The sequence below is a fragment of the Ostrea edulis genome, chromosome 4 (assembly GCF_947568905.1).
Source record: "Ostrea edulis chromosome 4, xbOstEdul1.1, whole genome shotgun sequence".
NCBI classification, from domain to species: Eukaryota; Metazoa; Mollusca; class Bivalvia; order Ostreida; family Ostreidae; genus Ostrea; species Ostrea edulis.
In genome coordinates, this window is record NC_079167.1 from 33,943,344 (window position 1) to 33,961,995 (window position 18,652).

The 18,652-nt window shown below is 35.9% G+C and overlaps 1 protein-coding gene across 1 annotated transcript; it reads left to right on the forward strand.

Annotated features, from left to right (window-relative positions):
- Positions 1-312: 312 nt before the first annotated feature.
- On the forward strand, positions 313-18,483 carry LOC125668981 (uncharacterized). Its single transcript, XM_048903426.2, has 15 exons — positions 313-526; positions 620-1,263; positions 1,462-1,618; positions 1,704-2,495; positions 2,583-2,761; positions 2,866-3,040; positions 6,185-6,279; positions 8,047-8,089; positions 11,407-11,522; positions 11,915-12,067; positions 12,173-12,355; positions 14,150-14,283; positions 16,397-16,571; positions 16,701-16,849; positions 16,943-18,483. Exons 1-15 carry the CDS (start codon positions 313-315, stop codon positions 18,285-18,287), a joined length of 4,554 nt encoding a protein of 1,517 aa, XP_048759383.2. The 3' UTR covers positions 18,288-18,483.
- Positions 18,484-18,652: the final 169 nt, after the last annotated feature.

The following is an 18,652-nucleotide window of genomic DNA, read 5'->3' on the forward strand; positions in this document are numbered from 1 at the left end:
CATTGATTTTGACTATGGATAACTCTGTTTACCTGATCAAGATATATAGCTCATGGCGGGTGTGACCGCTCGAAAGGGGATGCTTACTCTTCTTAGGCACCTGATATCACCTCTGGTGTGTCCAGGGTACCATGTTTGCTCAACTATTTATTTTGTATTGCTTATAGGAGTTATGATATTGTTCACTGTTCGTTATCTTCACCTTTCATACAAAAACCAACTTTGGGCCATCAAGAAGTCAGACTCTTACCTGATACGCCTATCCCCAAACCACTGCCAAAGAATGCAGGGAAGATATACAGCAAGGATGCCATGGCGGATCTTCCTTTACAACGCGTGGCTTCCAACAGACGGATGGAAGATTTGAACGATGATGAATATGGATATACAACTGGTAGCGGCATCTATAAATACAAAAAGAAGGACACCACATGGGAAGAAGCATTTGTGGATGCTCATGAGTTTTTACCGTACAAGAAAGACAGCCACAGTTCCATGATATCCAAGTTTTTCTTCTCTCCCCGAGGTAGGTTTATATATTGATCCAAGCTTCAAAACATCTTTCATCGAATTAACGGACAGCAAATTTCATTACTTTTTCGTTCTCGAATTTTTACAGAAAACTACGAAACGCTGTCTATTGAGAAGATATGTCTGGAAATGACCAATGCATCGACAGAAGTTCAGCAAGACTTGTTAAAATATATCACAGCGTGTCTTCTGCCAGATCTGAAACAAAGCAACAGAATTGTAGAAATCTTCAATCTGCTCTCATGTAAAAACAAATGTGTTAGAAATCTTTGCACTAACGAATTGATAGAGATTATAATGGATGCTGATCAGGGAAAATTTTCCAAAGATGAAATGATGATGTTATACGAGACGGGTACTATTAAGTTATTCACAGTTATCGCAGAGACAAAGAAAACATTTTCGACATTCCAGCCTCTCATCCAGCTCAGTATTATGTTCAACTGCTTTATTTACCTACGGGCCATTGAAGCAGTTGATGATTGGATTCCATGCATTCAGAATGTTGCGTCAGCTATCCAATCTAAGAAGAAGCGTGTTATGGAAAGGAATGACCCCGACGTTATCATTTTAGCTAAGATGGCGAAATGCATTTTTGATTTAGAAGAAGTTGACTTGGATGAGAGTTTGTTGATGGGAGAAGATATGAACGAGTTCCTTCCCCCTTTTAACAAAGAAGACAGTGATATATGTATCGAGGGATTGGCTGCTCTCTATCACACAGGGAATCTGGTAAAACACATTATGCTATTTTTATTTTCAATTAATTAGTTTTGATGTCTGGATATGTCAATGATGTCTTGTGGTTTATGAATACACTCACACAGTACAAAACATGATTAAGTTCTAAATATTACATTCTCGAAGATTTGTGAGATACACTTATATATCCTAATCTTTTAACGTTATATCTTAATTTTTTATGTGAAGGTATTGAGACAGCCGTTGAAATTCAAATCTGGTGTTCAGAAAATGGTAGATTTGTCTTCATTCATGGATGGTTGTAATGACGAGGGAATGATGAAATGGTACCATCGTTTGCTTGACTTATTTATAGTCAGTATATTACAACGGGAACACTCTGATGGTAAGTTTACATCTACATCAAACCTATTAATGTTTACAATTAGACTTGTTTTAGCGGGTCCTTGCATTTTTGAACACTATTGTAGTAAAACTGGAGATACTCGAAAAGGGTGAAGATAAACTGTTTTCGACGCTGAATCGTGAGTGCCTTTTCCCTGAGAGTTTTAGTACCTCCCAATGCCTGTTGTTTCACCACAATGAAAGAATACAATCCAAATACAGGGAAATCGCCAAACGAAGAGGTATAGTCAATTCAAAGACTGTCACGGTGGATTACATACAGACGGTTTTAAACAAGTGCGGACTGGTGTTTGACATGTCTTCTACAGTTTCACCTCTAAACATTGGTTTTGAACGCAAGCAGTGCACATTTTATAATGTGAGTGCATCTATCACTTGCATATTCGAAGTAATCCCTGATGAGCCAAAGGATGTGGCTATGTATAATTCTTTCACAACATTCAACACAAGGAAAAGTTCATTGAGGCAAACAAGACTGGAAAATGAAATGGAAGTATTGAAAGAAATTGAGTCCAAAGATATGCATAGAAATGTGGCCAGACTTCTGGCGTTTAATCAATCCTTACCAAAGTTTTACATCAAAGAAAGATTACCTGGAGACAATCTACAAAGGCGCCTCCTGGAGGCGAGAGACAAAGGGAAGATAATCCCAATTGCAGATCTCATCGGAATTATTATTCAAGCTATACAGGCAATTATATACGTGCATAACTGTGACTGCCTCGTCAGGGACATAACAACAGCCTCCTTCAGCTGCACAGTGACAGGAAATGGATATTTTCTCAAGCTCAAAAACTTTGAGAGGGCGACCAAGCCGTCAGATATCCCTAGGGGTGGAATAGTCAACGGCTTAATTGGTAGGAGTTGGTGATAGTTTTGTACATTTTATACATTAATATACTTAAGATTTGATCCAATATATACATGATACTACTATTTCCCAGATCTGGATTTTAACGGAGTCTGCACTCGATGGGCAGCCCCCGAGAGCTTGCTAGAAGGGCGTTATAGTATCTACAGTGACGTTTGGTCCGTCAACATTTTAGCAGACGAAATCCTCAACTACGCCGCGTGGCCATATTCGGACATAAGTGATGCGGACATTGACGACATGATCAAGAATGTAAAAACTTTTTTGTGGGTTAAAATACATGTACAAAAGTTTAGAAAATTTGATGACTTGGTAGCAAGTTAGTGGTGATCTCTTGAAAAGTCACTTTGTTTTAGATTGTCTTTACTCACCTTAAACCTCAAGGATTCAACCGACCGAGGCGAGTCCAGAGTCTTATTTTGGAGGGACTTGCCAGCAAACCCGATCAGAGATTAAAACTGGAGGCGTTGCGGGAAAGGCTTTTAGAGATATCGGATAACATCAGCGGGGGAGAAAGTTACAGTACATACGGTATGTTTTGTCATGTAGAGTCTGTATACAATCTGAAGTATTTCTGGGCATCAGGCAGTAAAATATCATGTCTTATAGTGCTTCAATTTAAACCTCTATACTATGTTTGGTGATTAATCTAAAGTAACATTATGAACTCCCACTAATTATTAACAAAATTAAGTATAAACATTTAGAACCTTGTGACCAGTTTTGATTAGGACGCTCGCTTTGCAACCAGAAGGTCGATGGTTAAACTCTTGATTCTGGCGCAGCGATTCTGGCACTGCGTCAATCCTAATACATGTATGTTAAACGCTAAAGCTTTTAGTATTTGAAGTGGAATTACGGATTTTCCCCTTTAAAAGCGAAGGTTCTGTATCGCAGTAGACATTAGTAGAGCAACCTTCACTATCTATCTATCTGTCTGTCTGTCTACTGGTTTCTTTATATATCTATCAATTCAATATTATTGGCCGGGTTGTACGACGTGCAAACGGCAAACAGAATGGTGTGGGCGGGCGTCCCTGTAATAGGGTACCCACTTTGGTAATTAACTCCTCTCACGGAGCCTCCGTAGCCGAGGGATTAGAGCATCGCGCTCAAAATCACACGGCCTCTCACCTCTGGTCGGCGCGTGTTCGAATCTCGCTCGCGCTGATAAGTGAGAAAGTTTCCCAGTTTACTTTCGGAAGGTCGGTGTCTCTTCCCAGGTACATTGTATCTGGGTTCTTTCTTCTACCAATAAAAACTGGGCGCCACCAGATAACTGAAAAATTGTTGACTGTGGCGGAAAACGGCAAAACAAAACAAATTTCTCTCACATATCTAACTTGACGTTCCTCAAAGTTTGTACAGTTGTTATGGATACATTGAAGATGTGCATGCGTCTTTTGAAAGTGATAATATGTTTTTTAAAGAACATTTACATGTAGTTGAACGTTGTCATTTTTTAATCATGTCTTACATATACTGTACTTATTTTGTGTAAGCAACTCCTCTTACACCTCTAATTTGACATTCCTCAAAATTTGTACTGTTGTTGTGGGCACATTAAAGATGTGTGTGTGTATATTTGAAAGTGATCAGACATTTTCAAAACAATTATGTTTAGTTGAAGTTTGTCATTTTAAGCATGTCTTGAATAGATGGTATCTATTTTTGTAATAAACTCCTCTTATAGCATTCATTTGACATCCTTCAGACCTTGTACAGCTGTTATGGAAGCATTGCAGATGTGCATGTGTATTTGTGGAAGTGATCGGATATTGTTTGAAAAATTTACATGGCATGATATAGTTGAACTTTGTCATTTTTAAGCATGGTACCTACTTTGTGTAACCAATTCCTCTCACAGTTTTTACTTTACATGTTTTAGACCTTGTACATTATAGATGTTACAAAATCATTGAAGATTATTTTGAAAAATTCTAAATTTAAGGTAGATCATTACGCCAAAATTTTATTTAATGGCTCGTTAAAACACTTCTTATGAAGTATGATTTCACCATCGAAAGAGTAATACTAGCTCTCAATTATTTTTTGATATGAATTTTTTGTGATTTATCCCGGAATGATAAAAAAGATGTTTTGTTTGCAAAAAAGAGATTCTAGAGTCCAAATTTCTCTGTGATTAGGTGCATGATATGAATAACTAATAAAACATACCTAAAAGACTCAGGTATAAACGTTGTAATTTTCTAGACAAAAATAATTCTAAAAATTGAAAACGTTCATTGTTGGTATTTTTTAATCCATGGATAAAATCTTCAAACACATGTTAATTAGAAAATAGATATATTGATATATTTAAAAAAGAAATTGAAACTAAATGACCACATTTCAGATATATCACTTTATTCAAACGACAGAAAAAAGTACCGATCCCGATTGAAATTGATAGAAAATACTATAATATCCATATTGTTGCTAATTGTATATACTTTTCATCAGATGTTTCAATAGTCTTGTTTAAAATCAGCATTTCGCAAATTCTGACGTATTTCATACCGATTGTTAAGCCGTTCCGATTTTGACTAAGATAACTTCGTTTACCTGATCAAGATATAGGGCTCACGGCGGGTGTGAACAGTCGACAGGCAGATGATCCCACCTCTGGTATATATCTGGTATAACTCTCTATTTTGTACTGTTTATAGGAGTTATAAGATTGATCACCGTTCGATATCTTCACCTTTCATTTGTAAACCATTTTACATCAAGAGAATGTGGGTTTTTGATTACAATTCTCTATGACTACTTTTTTTTTTATAATTCCGATCGGGGTTGGTGTAATTTGAAAAATCGTAATATTTCTGAATTTTGACCATTTCACCTCAATTTCTTTTTAAAATATATTATTCAGATATATCTTTTTTCTGATTGATATTTTTATGAAGATTTTATCCGTATATATAAAAATATTAGCAAATAACATTTTCAATTTTCATGCATATTTTTTTTTTCATTTAAAAGACTAGAATGTCTATCTGAGTCGTTCAGGCATGCTTTCTTAGATATTCAGATTATGCATCAATTCATAGCGAATATTGGACTCTAAAATATCTTATTTGCAAACAAAGCACCGTTGGTTTTTTAATTATGGGATAAATTACACAAAATTCATATAAAATACTTGAGATCGTGTATCATTCTTTCGATGGTGAAATTATACTTTACATGAGGGTGTGTTTTAACGAGCTATCAAATAAAATTTTAGTGTAATAACCACCTTCATATGTCATTTTCCAAGTATGTTTTATACTGCTGTCTCTATGCTAAATGACATAGCCCATTAGCTAAGTACTTCGTTACTAGCTTGAAAATACGGATGTATATTTAATTGCTGTTACAAAATTTAGAAATTCATTTCAAAATTAAGGATTATCTCCCTCATGCATAGCTCTTAGCCTTGGACGAATTTGGCTCCATTTTTTTGGCACGCTGTTTTTGGCTATATTTAGCTCTAAAACTTCATAGTTATTTCGGATTTCAAAGATTTCGGTTGAGCATCACTGAAGAGACATTATTTGTCGAAATGCGCATCTGGTGCATCAAAATTGGTACCGTATAAGTTTTACATTTTAAAGCAACCCGGTTATTTCTGCTATAGAATCGATTTTTATTTATCAGTAATATTTATGGTAAATTCTTTAATGTTGTCAGACACTTATTCTGGAGTGGAGGGAACACATGCAAAGGTATACGATATACCTTCCCTTACAGAACGACAAATAAAAGCCAACTCTGTATTTGAGAGGGTAAGTCCTAGCCTTGTCTCAAGCATGGAATGACATATGTTATGCTGGGTACAGACTATATATACAGTGACATTATCACTGTGATACAATAAATACAATTTCGTTCCTTTAAGCTTTATCCAAAGCCTTCTATCTACTTTATGATAATGTGCAATTGTTATTGACCTAGTCTTAGATTAAACCTAACTAGAATGAGGGTGGAATGGGCAAAAGTAAAACGGGATCGAAAATTTCCCCGTATACAACACAATGATCAAAGGCGAAGATAATGAATGAAATTTCGTTCTGCACAAATTGTTTAAGAAATAAGATATCATTTCTGAGTGTTATTGTGACATGACATGAAGTTGGTCACATAGAGGATCCGATCACGTACCAACGTCATATCATATCCCAATAACACCCAAAATGATATTTCATTTCTTCTATTTGCATTTCTATTTTTGTTTGTGTTCTTAAAGTGCTTCCTTATTTATAAAGCAGATGACCGAAATAACGATTGAAGAATATAAAATATAGTTTGTTAAATTGTTATCGAATAAATTTAGGAACAATATCTAAGAGAATATAAAATATAGATATTTAATTTAGAAGGTTAAAAAAAGACGAAACAGGTGTAAAATAAAGGTAATCTAGAGCGTAAAGTTAATTGAAGACAAGAAGAGTGGAGTAAACTACATCCGTGATGTGATTTGGTCGCGATCAGCGATGGAGAAACAGTGGCCCACTTAAAGTTAAAAACGCAATTATTGAACACAAATTTCGGCAGAAATGCAGAGGATCTGAGAGAAATGACGAAGGACAGGTGGATCAAGTTAACGTTAAGATCTTGATCAGGGTTTTGCAAGTTTTGGAAGGGCATGTTCATCGTTAGGATTCGTGGTTGTAGCCATGTAGGATATATCTAAAAGAAGTGCAGGTAGGTTTCATTTTTACCTCTAGGGTAAGAGAAAATAAATACGAACTGACAGATAGTTTTTGTGCATTTGAGATATTTCTGTTGTAGGATTTTAGCTGTGGTGTACTCACATAGCCATAATTTTTCGAGCCTCAGAACCATCCTCTCTCATGCCGAGTCATGGCTGTTGCCTGGAAACAGCAGACCATCATCATCACGAAATCCTATAGATCTAACCGTGTTTTTCGATATCAAAGTCATCGTATGAATTTGCCATGTTGCAGAAGCTACAGTTTTAGGCATAGTTGTAGACGGTATTTAAAATGAAACAACTGAACGGTATGTTTAATGTTTCTGTTGTATTAATTCATGTAATTTTTGTCTGTTTACAAAATAAACTCTGTATGAATATACTGATGCGTTTTTTAAAAATTTGTTTCTGTTATGCAGTCATTGCAGTGGCGGATTTAAGATTTCCGAAAGGAGGAGAGGGTGGGGGTGGGTGGGTATGAAAGTAGAGTATAAGCTAAAATACTCAACCATTTTGGGTGCCAATCTGAACCTTCACTCGCACTATTATTATTTTCTAACTTTGTGGCGAAAAGGGGGAGAACCTTTAAATTCCCTACTGCATTACATAAGCAAGAAGCTAGATGAAAGTACCTGACTTTTAAATTTTTATATTCATACACAAGGAAGACTGATCACGTGACCAACTTCATGTTATAGGAAATTTGAATGTCAATTTCATTAGTATTGTCATGTAAGGAAATACATTAGCAAATGTATATATTGTTTAACATCTCATTCGAGAATTTTCCCTCATACGTCACGAATTGTAGGTAAAATATTCCATTTCTCTTTAACAGGGAATTCCACTGTCAATTCAAAGATACAGAGAGCTTAATGAAGGTAAGAATAAATGTTCTACAAAATGTTCATATCGAGGGAAAATAATCCAAATACCTGATTTCATGAGTAGCTATCTATTGGAATCAGAAGGGTAGGGGTTTGGAATCGTTTTGATGACTTGTAGATTTTTGCTTTAGAAATATATGGATGTTATTAGTCTTGCATTCACAAAATGCTCAAAGAGATCGTAATGCTTCATTTGGTAAATTTTTCTCAGACCCCAAATCACCTTATTCCTTTCTAATATCGTTAAAAAGATGAATGATATGATTCCACACACATGTACTATGAAGTTGAAATAAAAAAAAGATGTTGGAGTTCCTCACTGACAATATCTTCGTAGTCTTTAGTGAATAGGTTTTCCAACAGTCCATTGGAATTCCAATGGGCACGAATTGTGCTCTTTTTTTAGCTGACCTGTTTTTATATTCTTATGAAGCAGAATGTATTCAAAAACTTCTACATGATAAGAAAAATTCTCTTCCTGTGGCCTTCAATTCGACATTTAGATATATCAACGACATATTATCTATTAACAAAGATAATTTGCATTCATATGTCGATTCGATATATCCCTGTGAACTCAAATTCACCTTTCATAGGTTGCATGTATGGGTTCCAGCTGACAAAGCTTTTAACAACATTGTCTTTGTTTGTAAGACTCATTATTACAACTGCATTTTAAACAAACTTGGCATTAACTCCACTTTTGGTAATCGTACTTATACTCGAGCTGCCCTTTCAATAGATGAAATTCTTCAAATCCATGCTTCAGTTTTAGGCACATTTGGTATCCCAGTCGTTGGGTTGAATGGATATGAGTTACCGTACCTATACTGGATTCCTAAACTACATAAAAACCATTACAAACAAAGATACATCGATGGATCCAGTAACTGCTCTACCAAGCCCCTATCTTTGCTACTCACGAAAATATTAACAGCTGTGAAGGAGAAACTTCAAACTTACTGTGCTACTACATATACCAGATGTGGTGTAAATCAAATGTCGATTCTAAAGAATTCTAAGGAAAATTTAGTTAACTTGAAATCGTAAAATTTTTCTCAGATCAACGACATCATTTTTCAACACTTTACACCACCATTCCTCGCGATAAATTAAAGACTAAACTTTTTGACATCATAGACAGTTGCCTCTTCAACAAAAATGGAAAGCAGAAATATTCATATCTAGTGATCTATGGTCGTTATAACGATATAATTTCCCAATACAACCTATCATTGGGTCGAATGCTGTCTGATGTGTTTCATACCGATTGCTAGGCCGTTCGTGGCACATTGATTTTACTGTGATAACTCCGTTTACCAGATTTAAATATAGGTCTCACGGCGGGTGCGACCGGTCAACAGAAGACGCTTGCTCCTCCTAGGTACAAGATCTGGTGTGTCCATGGGTCCGTGTTTGCCCAACTATCTATTTTGCATTGCTTATGGGATTTATGAGATTATAATCACTGTTCGTTATCTTCACCTTTCATGTTACCGACAAACTAACAACTCAACAAACGGGATACTTTCAGCTTCTCCATCGGCAACTTCCCATATTTAAGTTGCAATATTCCATTATCACCTGCATATGGTGTTTATATCTCTTAACTGATTCGATACGCAAGAGCTTGTTCTGCATATGGTGTGTTGTTAGATCGAGGCAAGCTATCGACAAACAAGTTGATGGTACTGGGGTTTCAACAGTCTCGTTTAATGTCAACATTTCGCATATTCATAGTCATTGGGTCAAATGCTCTCAGACCTGTTTCATACCCATTGTTAGACCGTTCTCGGTACACTGATTTTAACTACAGATAACTGCATTTACCTGATCAAGATATAGGGCTCACGGTGTTTGGGACCGATCAACAGGGGATGCTTACTCCTCTTAGACACCTGATCCCACCTGAGGTATGTTCAGGTGTCCGTGTTTGCCCAACGCTCTAATTGTATGGACAATGATCAAGCGGCGAATTTGATTAAAGCAACACTTGTAACAATAGAGTTTACTTTGGGCATGCTCTTTTATTGAACTCCATATATGAAAATAAAAATAGTTCATGTTCTGTAGTGTTTGTTTACATCATGGCGTATAGGACAGAAGAAATACTCTTTTATCCACATTGAACTTACAACAACTGATTATCATGATTAAATTCTTTTGATGTCATACACTCGTTTACAACTGCAAATTGGTAAATTAGAAAAAGAAAATTACAAAAAGGTCTACTTCTGGTAAATTATATTTTCTTGAGAGAAATGTACCTTAAACAGAGACTTTCTTTTATCGTCACAAGCGCGCCTGGGGGAGGCATTATTTTTACATTCTCTAATATTGATAATTTTAAAACTTTCATGATCTTTCACTTCTTATTGATTACGATAATGATTGATTGTTTTATGTCCCAATACGCACAGTCTTTGTTTACAGGTAAAGTTACACAAAATCTTAACGGTAAAAATTCAAAAACAAACTCTGACATGTACAACGATGTCATATGTGAAATACAAGACGGTATATCAAGTACATGCATTTGCAAAATTGCTGTTTCATTATGTTTTTACTTGGGGGGGGGGGGGATTGCTTGACCCGCCTATCGAAACATGAATGCGTTATGAATGTCTACAATGTAACAGATGACGTCATCGTAACATGTGGATCGCTATCTGTGAATTGATAACATGATTTGCTGTGTCGGATTTAATTCGCGACAATGCTGCATGCTATGGTAAGTCATATTGTAGTTTAAATCTTTTAATAATCAAAACTCGCATTTTCTTTTGCATGACGTGACGTATACATGTGTAGGTAGCCTACGACGTCTAGGCTATGAAGCAAGCGTCCGTGGTAGGTGATCTTGCACTATCAGGCCTACATAACCTACACATATATGTAACTTACGCATATCTTCTGTTATCAAAAGTCGTTATAAACTCCACCATACGTTTTCAAATTTGATAAATAACATGCTCTGATATGCGAAGAACCAAGATGACTTCCTCCACGGTCGACATTTTGTCGGTATGTTGCTAAGCCAATCCTTGCGCGGTGCAATCAGTTTCTGTTTGCTGTTTACGAAATGAAATTCATTTGTTTTGCATCTTTTAGTGTTGAAATTGAATTACAAGGAATGAATTTAATTTTTAAATTTTTTATACGATATAAATTGGTTTGGAGCAGTTTACGCAATTAAAAAACCGCTTCGCGGTTTATAAGCGTATATATCGTATAAAAAATTGAATTTATTCCATGACCACAGTGTTTACACATCGATATTCTATAAATGAATCCGTCATAAATTCCTTTAGATCAGATGAGCGTGTTTGCGTCAGAAGCAGCGGAACACAATGATAGACTACGAGCACAGGAAGGCATCCCACTGACAGAAATATCCTCTGACGAGTATTACAAGATCGAAAGTGAGGTAAAATGTATAGCTTACTAGACCTGAAGTCAAGTTTAGTTTGTTTTCCTTTTTCGATCAACTTGGAAAAATTACCCGACTTAAGATAATTATATCGCTATTTGAGTCATGCTCTTTTTGTCTCAAATTCACGAAATATATTCGGTAAATTTTCGCTGAATTCGTTTGTTTTTATTACAAAGTAGATCAGTGTTTGGTAACATATGTTACTACCGTATCGACATTGTAAATTATTTCTGTCAAAAATTAAGGAAATGAAATGAAACTTTCTCTACCTCATAACAGGATATTACACAGAGACATTACAATTTCATTTTATCTTCAAATGTTTATCTAGGATTGATTGATTGATTGAGGTGTTTATCTGATGGTTATCTTCACCTTGCATCTAGGACAGAATAAACATGATGACAGTAATGGAAAAAGTGAGCGATGACTTCCTGAAGTTTACATACAATAGACTGAAGGAAATCGACAGTAGAAAGATGTGTGTGGAACCATGGCCTCCTACGACAAGTATCTCAGCAGATGGCTTTAAACAAATAGTAGGTTATGATGGATCTAATGAATGAATTTTTACACAATTATATAAGTGTCTTTTTATTCTTTTGATGAAAAGGGCTATAATAATCTTTGTACATTTTGTGTAGCACTATAAATTTCCACGATCAAGACACCTTCTTGATATAGTCCTCCACAAAGAACGCGGCGACACGATTGGTCCATACATTGAGCTTTTGTATGAACTGGCCAAACATATAGACTCTTTTCATTCAGCTGGATGGATTTTTCGATGTCTAAGAGCAAAGAATATTTGGATTCTGGAAACAAAAGTAAGTGGTATTGTAAACAACTTTGAAAACTGAGAATATCCTTAAATGAAACTTTCAAGTCAATGAAATTCATTTTGAGATCATATAAAAGGTGAGGATAACGAACAGTGATTAATCTCATAACTCCTATAAGTAATACAGAATAGATGGACAAACACAGACCCCTGGACACACCAGAGGTGGGATGGAGTAAGCATCCTCTGTCAACCGGTCACACCCGCCGTGAGACCTATATCTTGATCAGGTAAACGGAGTTATCCGTAGTCAAAATCAGTTTGCGAAGAACGGTCCAACAATCGGTATGAAACGCATCAGACAGCCTTTGGCCCAATGATAAGTTGTATTGGCAAACTAGATCGTTACAACGACCATATAATTTGCGAAATACTTACGAGACAGTTGAAACCCCTGTACCATTCAACTTGTTTGTCAGTAGCTTGCCTCGATTAAAAAACTGACCATACACAGAACAAGCTCTTGCGTATCGAATCAGTTGAGAGATATAAACACCATATGCAGGTGATAATTGAAATATTGCTACATAGATATTGGAAGTTGACGGTGGAGAACCTGAAATCATCCCGTTTGTCATTAAGTTGAGTTATTAGTTTGCCGTTAATATCTACTTTCAATAAAATATATAAGTATGAAGCAGAAGTGGACGTCACTGTGGTGTCTTTAATTTCGAGCTCATTATTGTTAATAGACATATCTTAAATTCAATTCAAAATGACAGTAAAGAATTCCTATGATTTTAACAATACAAGGATATATATATATATATATATATATATATATATATATATATATATAAAGAATTCGGTATTTGATACAGTAAATACATCCAATAATAAAAGTCAAGAAACACAAAACTCGAATAACATTTATAACATATAACATTTATTATTAAAATGTTATTCGAGTTTTGTGTTTCTTGACTTTTATTATTGGATATATATATATATATATATATATATATATATTCAATAAATTCTTTTTTCTTGGTATTGGGGTAGAATAAAGTAAAAAAATAAAATCCAAAACTCAAACTTTTATCTATAGCGCTTTCGCCCTGCGGGCTCGTCAGTAGATTTTTAAACAATGTAAACAAGTTCCATTATAACGTCATCCTCGTGACGTTATGTAGGCAACGTCAAACATAATACAGTCATGATTGTGACGTCAGAACATTATACAATGTTAATGTTAGGCACTTTTAAAACAATATATACAGAGAGAGAGAGAGAGAGAGAGAGATTCGTATTTTTTAAACTTCTATTCTCAGTCTATGATCATGGAGTCAGGATTTCATTCTTTTGGCAATACTCTAAGCCCCCCCCCCCCCCCCCCCCCCATATTGGGAATAAGAGTGTTAAATCTATAGAAGAAAGAAACACATCTTTTATTGAAATCATGTACATTGCATAAAAACCAAGTTAAAACTGTTCAAGAATTAGGCAACCAGAATGCAGCAAATGGACTTTGGTTGTACTTGTATGTAATCTTGATTGATTGATTGTATGTTGTTTAAGGCCCCTCTCGAGAATTTTTCACCGATATGGAGACGTCACCATTGCAGGCGAAGGGCTGCAAAATTTAGGGTTCGGTGCTTATGACCATTGAGCAGGGAGGGATCTTTATCGTGTCACACCTGCTCTGACACAGGATCTCGGTTTTTGTGGTCTCATCCGAAGGACCTCCCCATTTAGTCGTCTTATATGACAAGCAAGGGGTACTGAGCACCTATTCTAACCCGGATTCCCACAGGATTATGTAATCTGTTTGAAATTACAGGAAGGAAAACAAATTAATCAAACTATTGTGGTGCCCAAGTTCGGTAAATACCGTATGATAGCGTCGTCAGACTTCAACATCCATCTAGAGCAGATCAAAGTTGAAAGACTAGAGGAGGGAGATGGAATACAATGGTAAGTGTTATCTGCTATAGGCCATTGGTATGACCGAAGTCATTATGTTTGAAAACACCTTACATAATCTTCCTCAAATCAACAATTTATGTCTGATTTCAAATTAGCTGAGATGCTTTTGAAAAAAAGAGTCAATGAGTTATCTCTTATAATTATAAAAACAATTGTATTACAATGATGTAATAAAATTGCAAGGTTTTGATTCATTTATTTTCAAGGAAGATTTTTCAGATTTAGTTGGACATAATTAAAACACATGGACGTTTACATTTTAATGAGGACTTTGTTACGTAAGAATTTGTTATGAAAGACAATATATACAATTATTTCATTTTCTAAACATGTTTGTAAAACATGAACAAGGGCTACCTAAGTTGCAATCGAAATGAGAGTATTTCAACTCGGATAGGATGTAGTGTGACATTTGAAGTCTACCCACCTAACCATGCCTTCTACGAAAGTTAATGTGGTAACATTATATCTGTCCTATAATGACATTGCGCATGTGTCAGTTTTCAAAAGATGGATGTGCTTGGTTGAAGTATAATACACGTGAGTAATAAAGAACATTGGCATATGTATCCTACTATCTCTGGTATGAACTAAAGTCACCCGAAGAGATCAATGGTACCGAGATTATGATCACCTGAGTCAACTAGGCTCTGTTGTTCTTCGTGAGAGGATTTTTAATTTTTTCTCTCTCATGACGATTTTTTTTACCCCAACCTAGCCCCATGGGGTTATTATTTAGCCGAACTTGAATCCACTCAACATAGGAATGCTTCAATATCAATTTGACAAAAATCGCCTACCTGTTCTGTTTCTAAACACAAATCCCCATTATATTAATGTATTATATAAAATTTGACCCCGATTTTAGCCCCACCCTGGCCAATGGTTTCAATAAAAAAAATTTATTTCACATAACTTGACAACTTTTGCATATTGATATGATTTAGTGTGGTGCTGCTACTTTTGAAAAGATTATTTGAAATTTCCTATATTCTAGTGTAAAACTTTGAATCCTATTTAAGTCAAACCCTTAAGTCAAATATGTATCACCTTCCCCACCAATCATAGTTTGAAAACAACTTCAATGTGCAGCTAGAACCTAAGGATGATTGCACCTAAGGATATTTGCACGTCAATATGATTAATTGTTGCCTTGCTGGTCTTGAGAAGATTCTATATCCGAACTTTATTCTGCATTACAAATGATCATGACACTTTTACTGTAGAGAAAAAGATTTTTAAATTTACCCTTTATGAAAAGTGAAGATAACGAACAGTGATAAGTCTCATAACTACTATAAGCAATACAAAATAAAGGGTTAGACATACACGGACCCCTGGATATACCAGAGGTAGGATCAAGTGTCTAAAAGGAGTAAGCATCCCCTGTCGACCGACCACACCCGCCGTGAGACCTATTTCCTGACCAGGTAAACGGAGTTATCTGTAGTTATGTAAATGGTATGTAGATCGTTATAACGACAATAGAATTTGCAAAATGCTGACCTTAAACTAGACTGCTGCAACTGCAGCACCATCAAATTGTTTGTCAGTAGCCTGCCTTGATTTAAAAACTGACCTTAAACAAACTCTTGCGTATCGAATCAATGTGCTAGCATATAAAAAATTGTTCCCCTATTGTGGTCCCATTCTACCCTTAGGGTCACAGGAACAAAACTGAATGTAAACTACCTGAGGACGCTTGCATATAAATTTGTCTAAGCATAGCCCTGTTAATATAGAGAATATTTCAAACGATAATTTTAAATCTACATTCATTAAGGAAACTTTCACATAAATTTTGCCTCACCTTGTCCAGTGTTCTTGAGAAGATATTTAAAGAGATGTCGCCATATTTTCACTATATCTTAATTATATCTTCTTTGAAAATTGGGTGACCCTTCATTTGAACAACTTTGTTTCCCCTCTTTTTTAGCATGTTTGGTTGAAATTGTCACTGTAGTTCTGGAGAAGAAGTAAAAATGTATAAAGTATACGGCTAGACGGATGGTGATCAGAAAAGATCACTTAAATTATAGCTCAGGTAAGCTAAAATCTGAAAAACTCACCTGTTACTTTTTTAAAAACTCTTTTATTCCAGGCTTCCGATTGAGGCAATAAAAGCCGGACTCTATTCCAAAGAAAGTGACGTGTATGCTTTCGGTATGATCACATGGGAGGTCATGTCTGCATTTGAACAGGAGGGAGTTTTGTATGACCAAGACGAAGAGCGGGAAATAAAGTGTATTCCATTTAACTACCAAAAACCTGAAAAAGTAGGAAGGGTTCCGTTCTTGAATATCATTTTAGAATTTGATTTTTATAACTATGCTAGTACTATGTAGCCTAAATAATAAAAACAGTGACTGAAATTTAAATAACAAATGTCCTTGTTTTTGCGACAGATTCTACAACATTTGATAGAGGGATACATACCAGAAAAAAATGTTAAATGTCCTGATTGGTTTTACCGAGAAGTTACGAGGCCTTGTCTTCTACATCAGAAAATCGACAGACCCTCGATGAAAACTATCGTACAAATCCTGGAAACACGGTACGGAACCAGATTATCAGACATCTGGAGTAATTTCTTATATATGTTCCTAAACAAAATTTAATGTCTAAAAACAAATTATTGTCTTTGCAGGCATCCGGAATATAAAAGAGCCAAATACGTAGAAATGTACGAAGGTATCTATGACGATGCCGAGATAAGTACGGATTTGTCTCAGTCTTACATAGAGGAATCTAAATGGACTCCCATGTTTCCTCCACCTCAAACGAGAAGAACTCCATATCTCTATGATAATGCCGGGATAATTACCGATTTGTCTCAGTCTTACACAGAGGAATCTAAATGGGCTAAAACGGAAGGAAACTCTACCGTGTTTCTACCACCTCAAACGAGAAGATCTGTACTTCCGCTTCCAGTGTCGTCTTGCAAAACAAAGGAGAGTAAAAACTTGAATGGAGGGAAATATAATCTACCACATCCGTCACCTGACCCAAAACCAAAAGACGTCAAGGGGAAGAATGTTGAAGAAAGATTGAGCCCAGGGAAGAAAACGAGAGATGTATACGAAAATGTAAATAAAAGTGACATTGATGACAGTATACCTAAAATACCACTATCATTGTCATCAACAGGGAATCAAAAGGAGTCTGCCGATAGAACGTTTGAAAAGTCTTGCAAAGCACTTCCTCTTCCAAAGATTCCACAAAGTGATGAGAGTGAAAGTGTAAATGCGAAGGAACGGTCTGCTCAAACAGTTCCACCAAAGACACAAACTCGACAAAGCAATGCTTATCAAAATGTAAAGGAGGAAACGTTTTTCCAGATTAACAAAGGAAAAATCCCTCCACTTCCACCCAAACCAGAAGGAACTAAGAATACATTTGATGGAACCAACCCAGAACCCCCCAGAACCCCACACACCAGTGGTCATAAAAATGACGCATCACCTCCTCCACCTCCTCCATTGCGACGGGACAATCAGCTAAAGTCGGAAAATCCAAGAACTTGTGTGGATGACTTAGAGAAAGATTCCGTCCATAAAAGTTCAGATTTCTCAGAGTCTGCATCAAATATGTCTCAAAGAAGAATTGGGGTAACCTGCAAAGGTACAGCTTATGATAGTAAAACTTCAGCCCAAAATCTCGGAGACACAGAGAGAGGATTCGACTTCGATAGTACATCTGAATCTGATGTTGCACGTCATATCAGTGAAAACTTTGGAAACAGTAAGAAAGGTTACGGGAAATTGCCAGCTATGAAAATCAAACCCAAGATTCTTCCAAAACCGGGGTCTAGAAATACACCTCAGTCGACGTTCTATATTGGTGAGGAAGAAAAAAGTGAAAAAGTGAGAAAGGTTGGTGAGGTAAAGCGAGAAGAGCCTGACACTGCAAAACAATCAAATCAAGTTAATGTGAATGAAACGGAAACTGACATTAAACCTGTCTTGCCACCTAGGAAACCGCTCAATAAATGACTTAGTGTTTGTAGTTGATAAAACACTATCCTTCGCTCTTTCTCTACCTGGAAATATAGCATTCAACAATCCATGCTGTCGGTACAGGTCTAAAAAAAAATGTGTCTTACATATTACACACAACATGTCAATTTGAGCTACATGGAAACAGACAATATGTTGAGGTTTAATAAAAGTCGAAATATCTCAGAACTTTTCACGACCTTCATTGCGTTTTTATACCCGCACTTTCTAAATATAGTTCGGGTGTATAGGGGATTTTCGAGTTCTTCTGTTCCGTGTATATTTTGCGTTTTAAAATCTTCCTAAGTCATGTTTTGACAATTTTTTAGGCAAGCTTTCTTCCGGTTTAACTAACGATCATT

What these genes read in the sequence shown, in the direction of transcription:
- LOC125668981 (XM_048903426.2), top strand. Translation starts at nt 313, where the DNA reads ATGGCGGATCTTCCTTTACAACGCGTGGCTTCCAACAGACGGATGGAA. An exon ending in TTTGGATTCTGGAAACAAAA is followed by an intron (nt 12,356 to 14,149) that starts GTAAGTGGTATT and finishes TTGAAATTACAG; the next exon opens with GAAGGAAAACAAATTAATCA. An exon ending in GTACAAATCCTGGAAACACG is followed by an intron (nt 16,850 to 16,942) that starts GTACGGAACCAG and finishes TTGTCTTTGCAG; the next exon opens with GCATCCGGAATATAAAAGAG.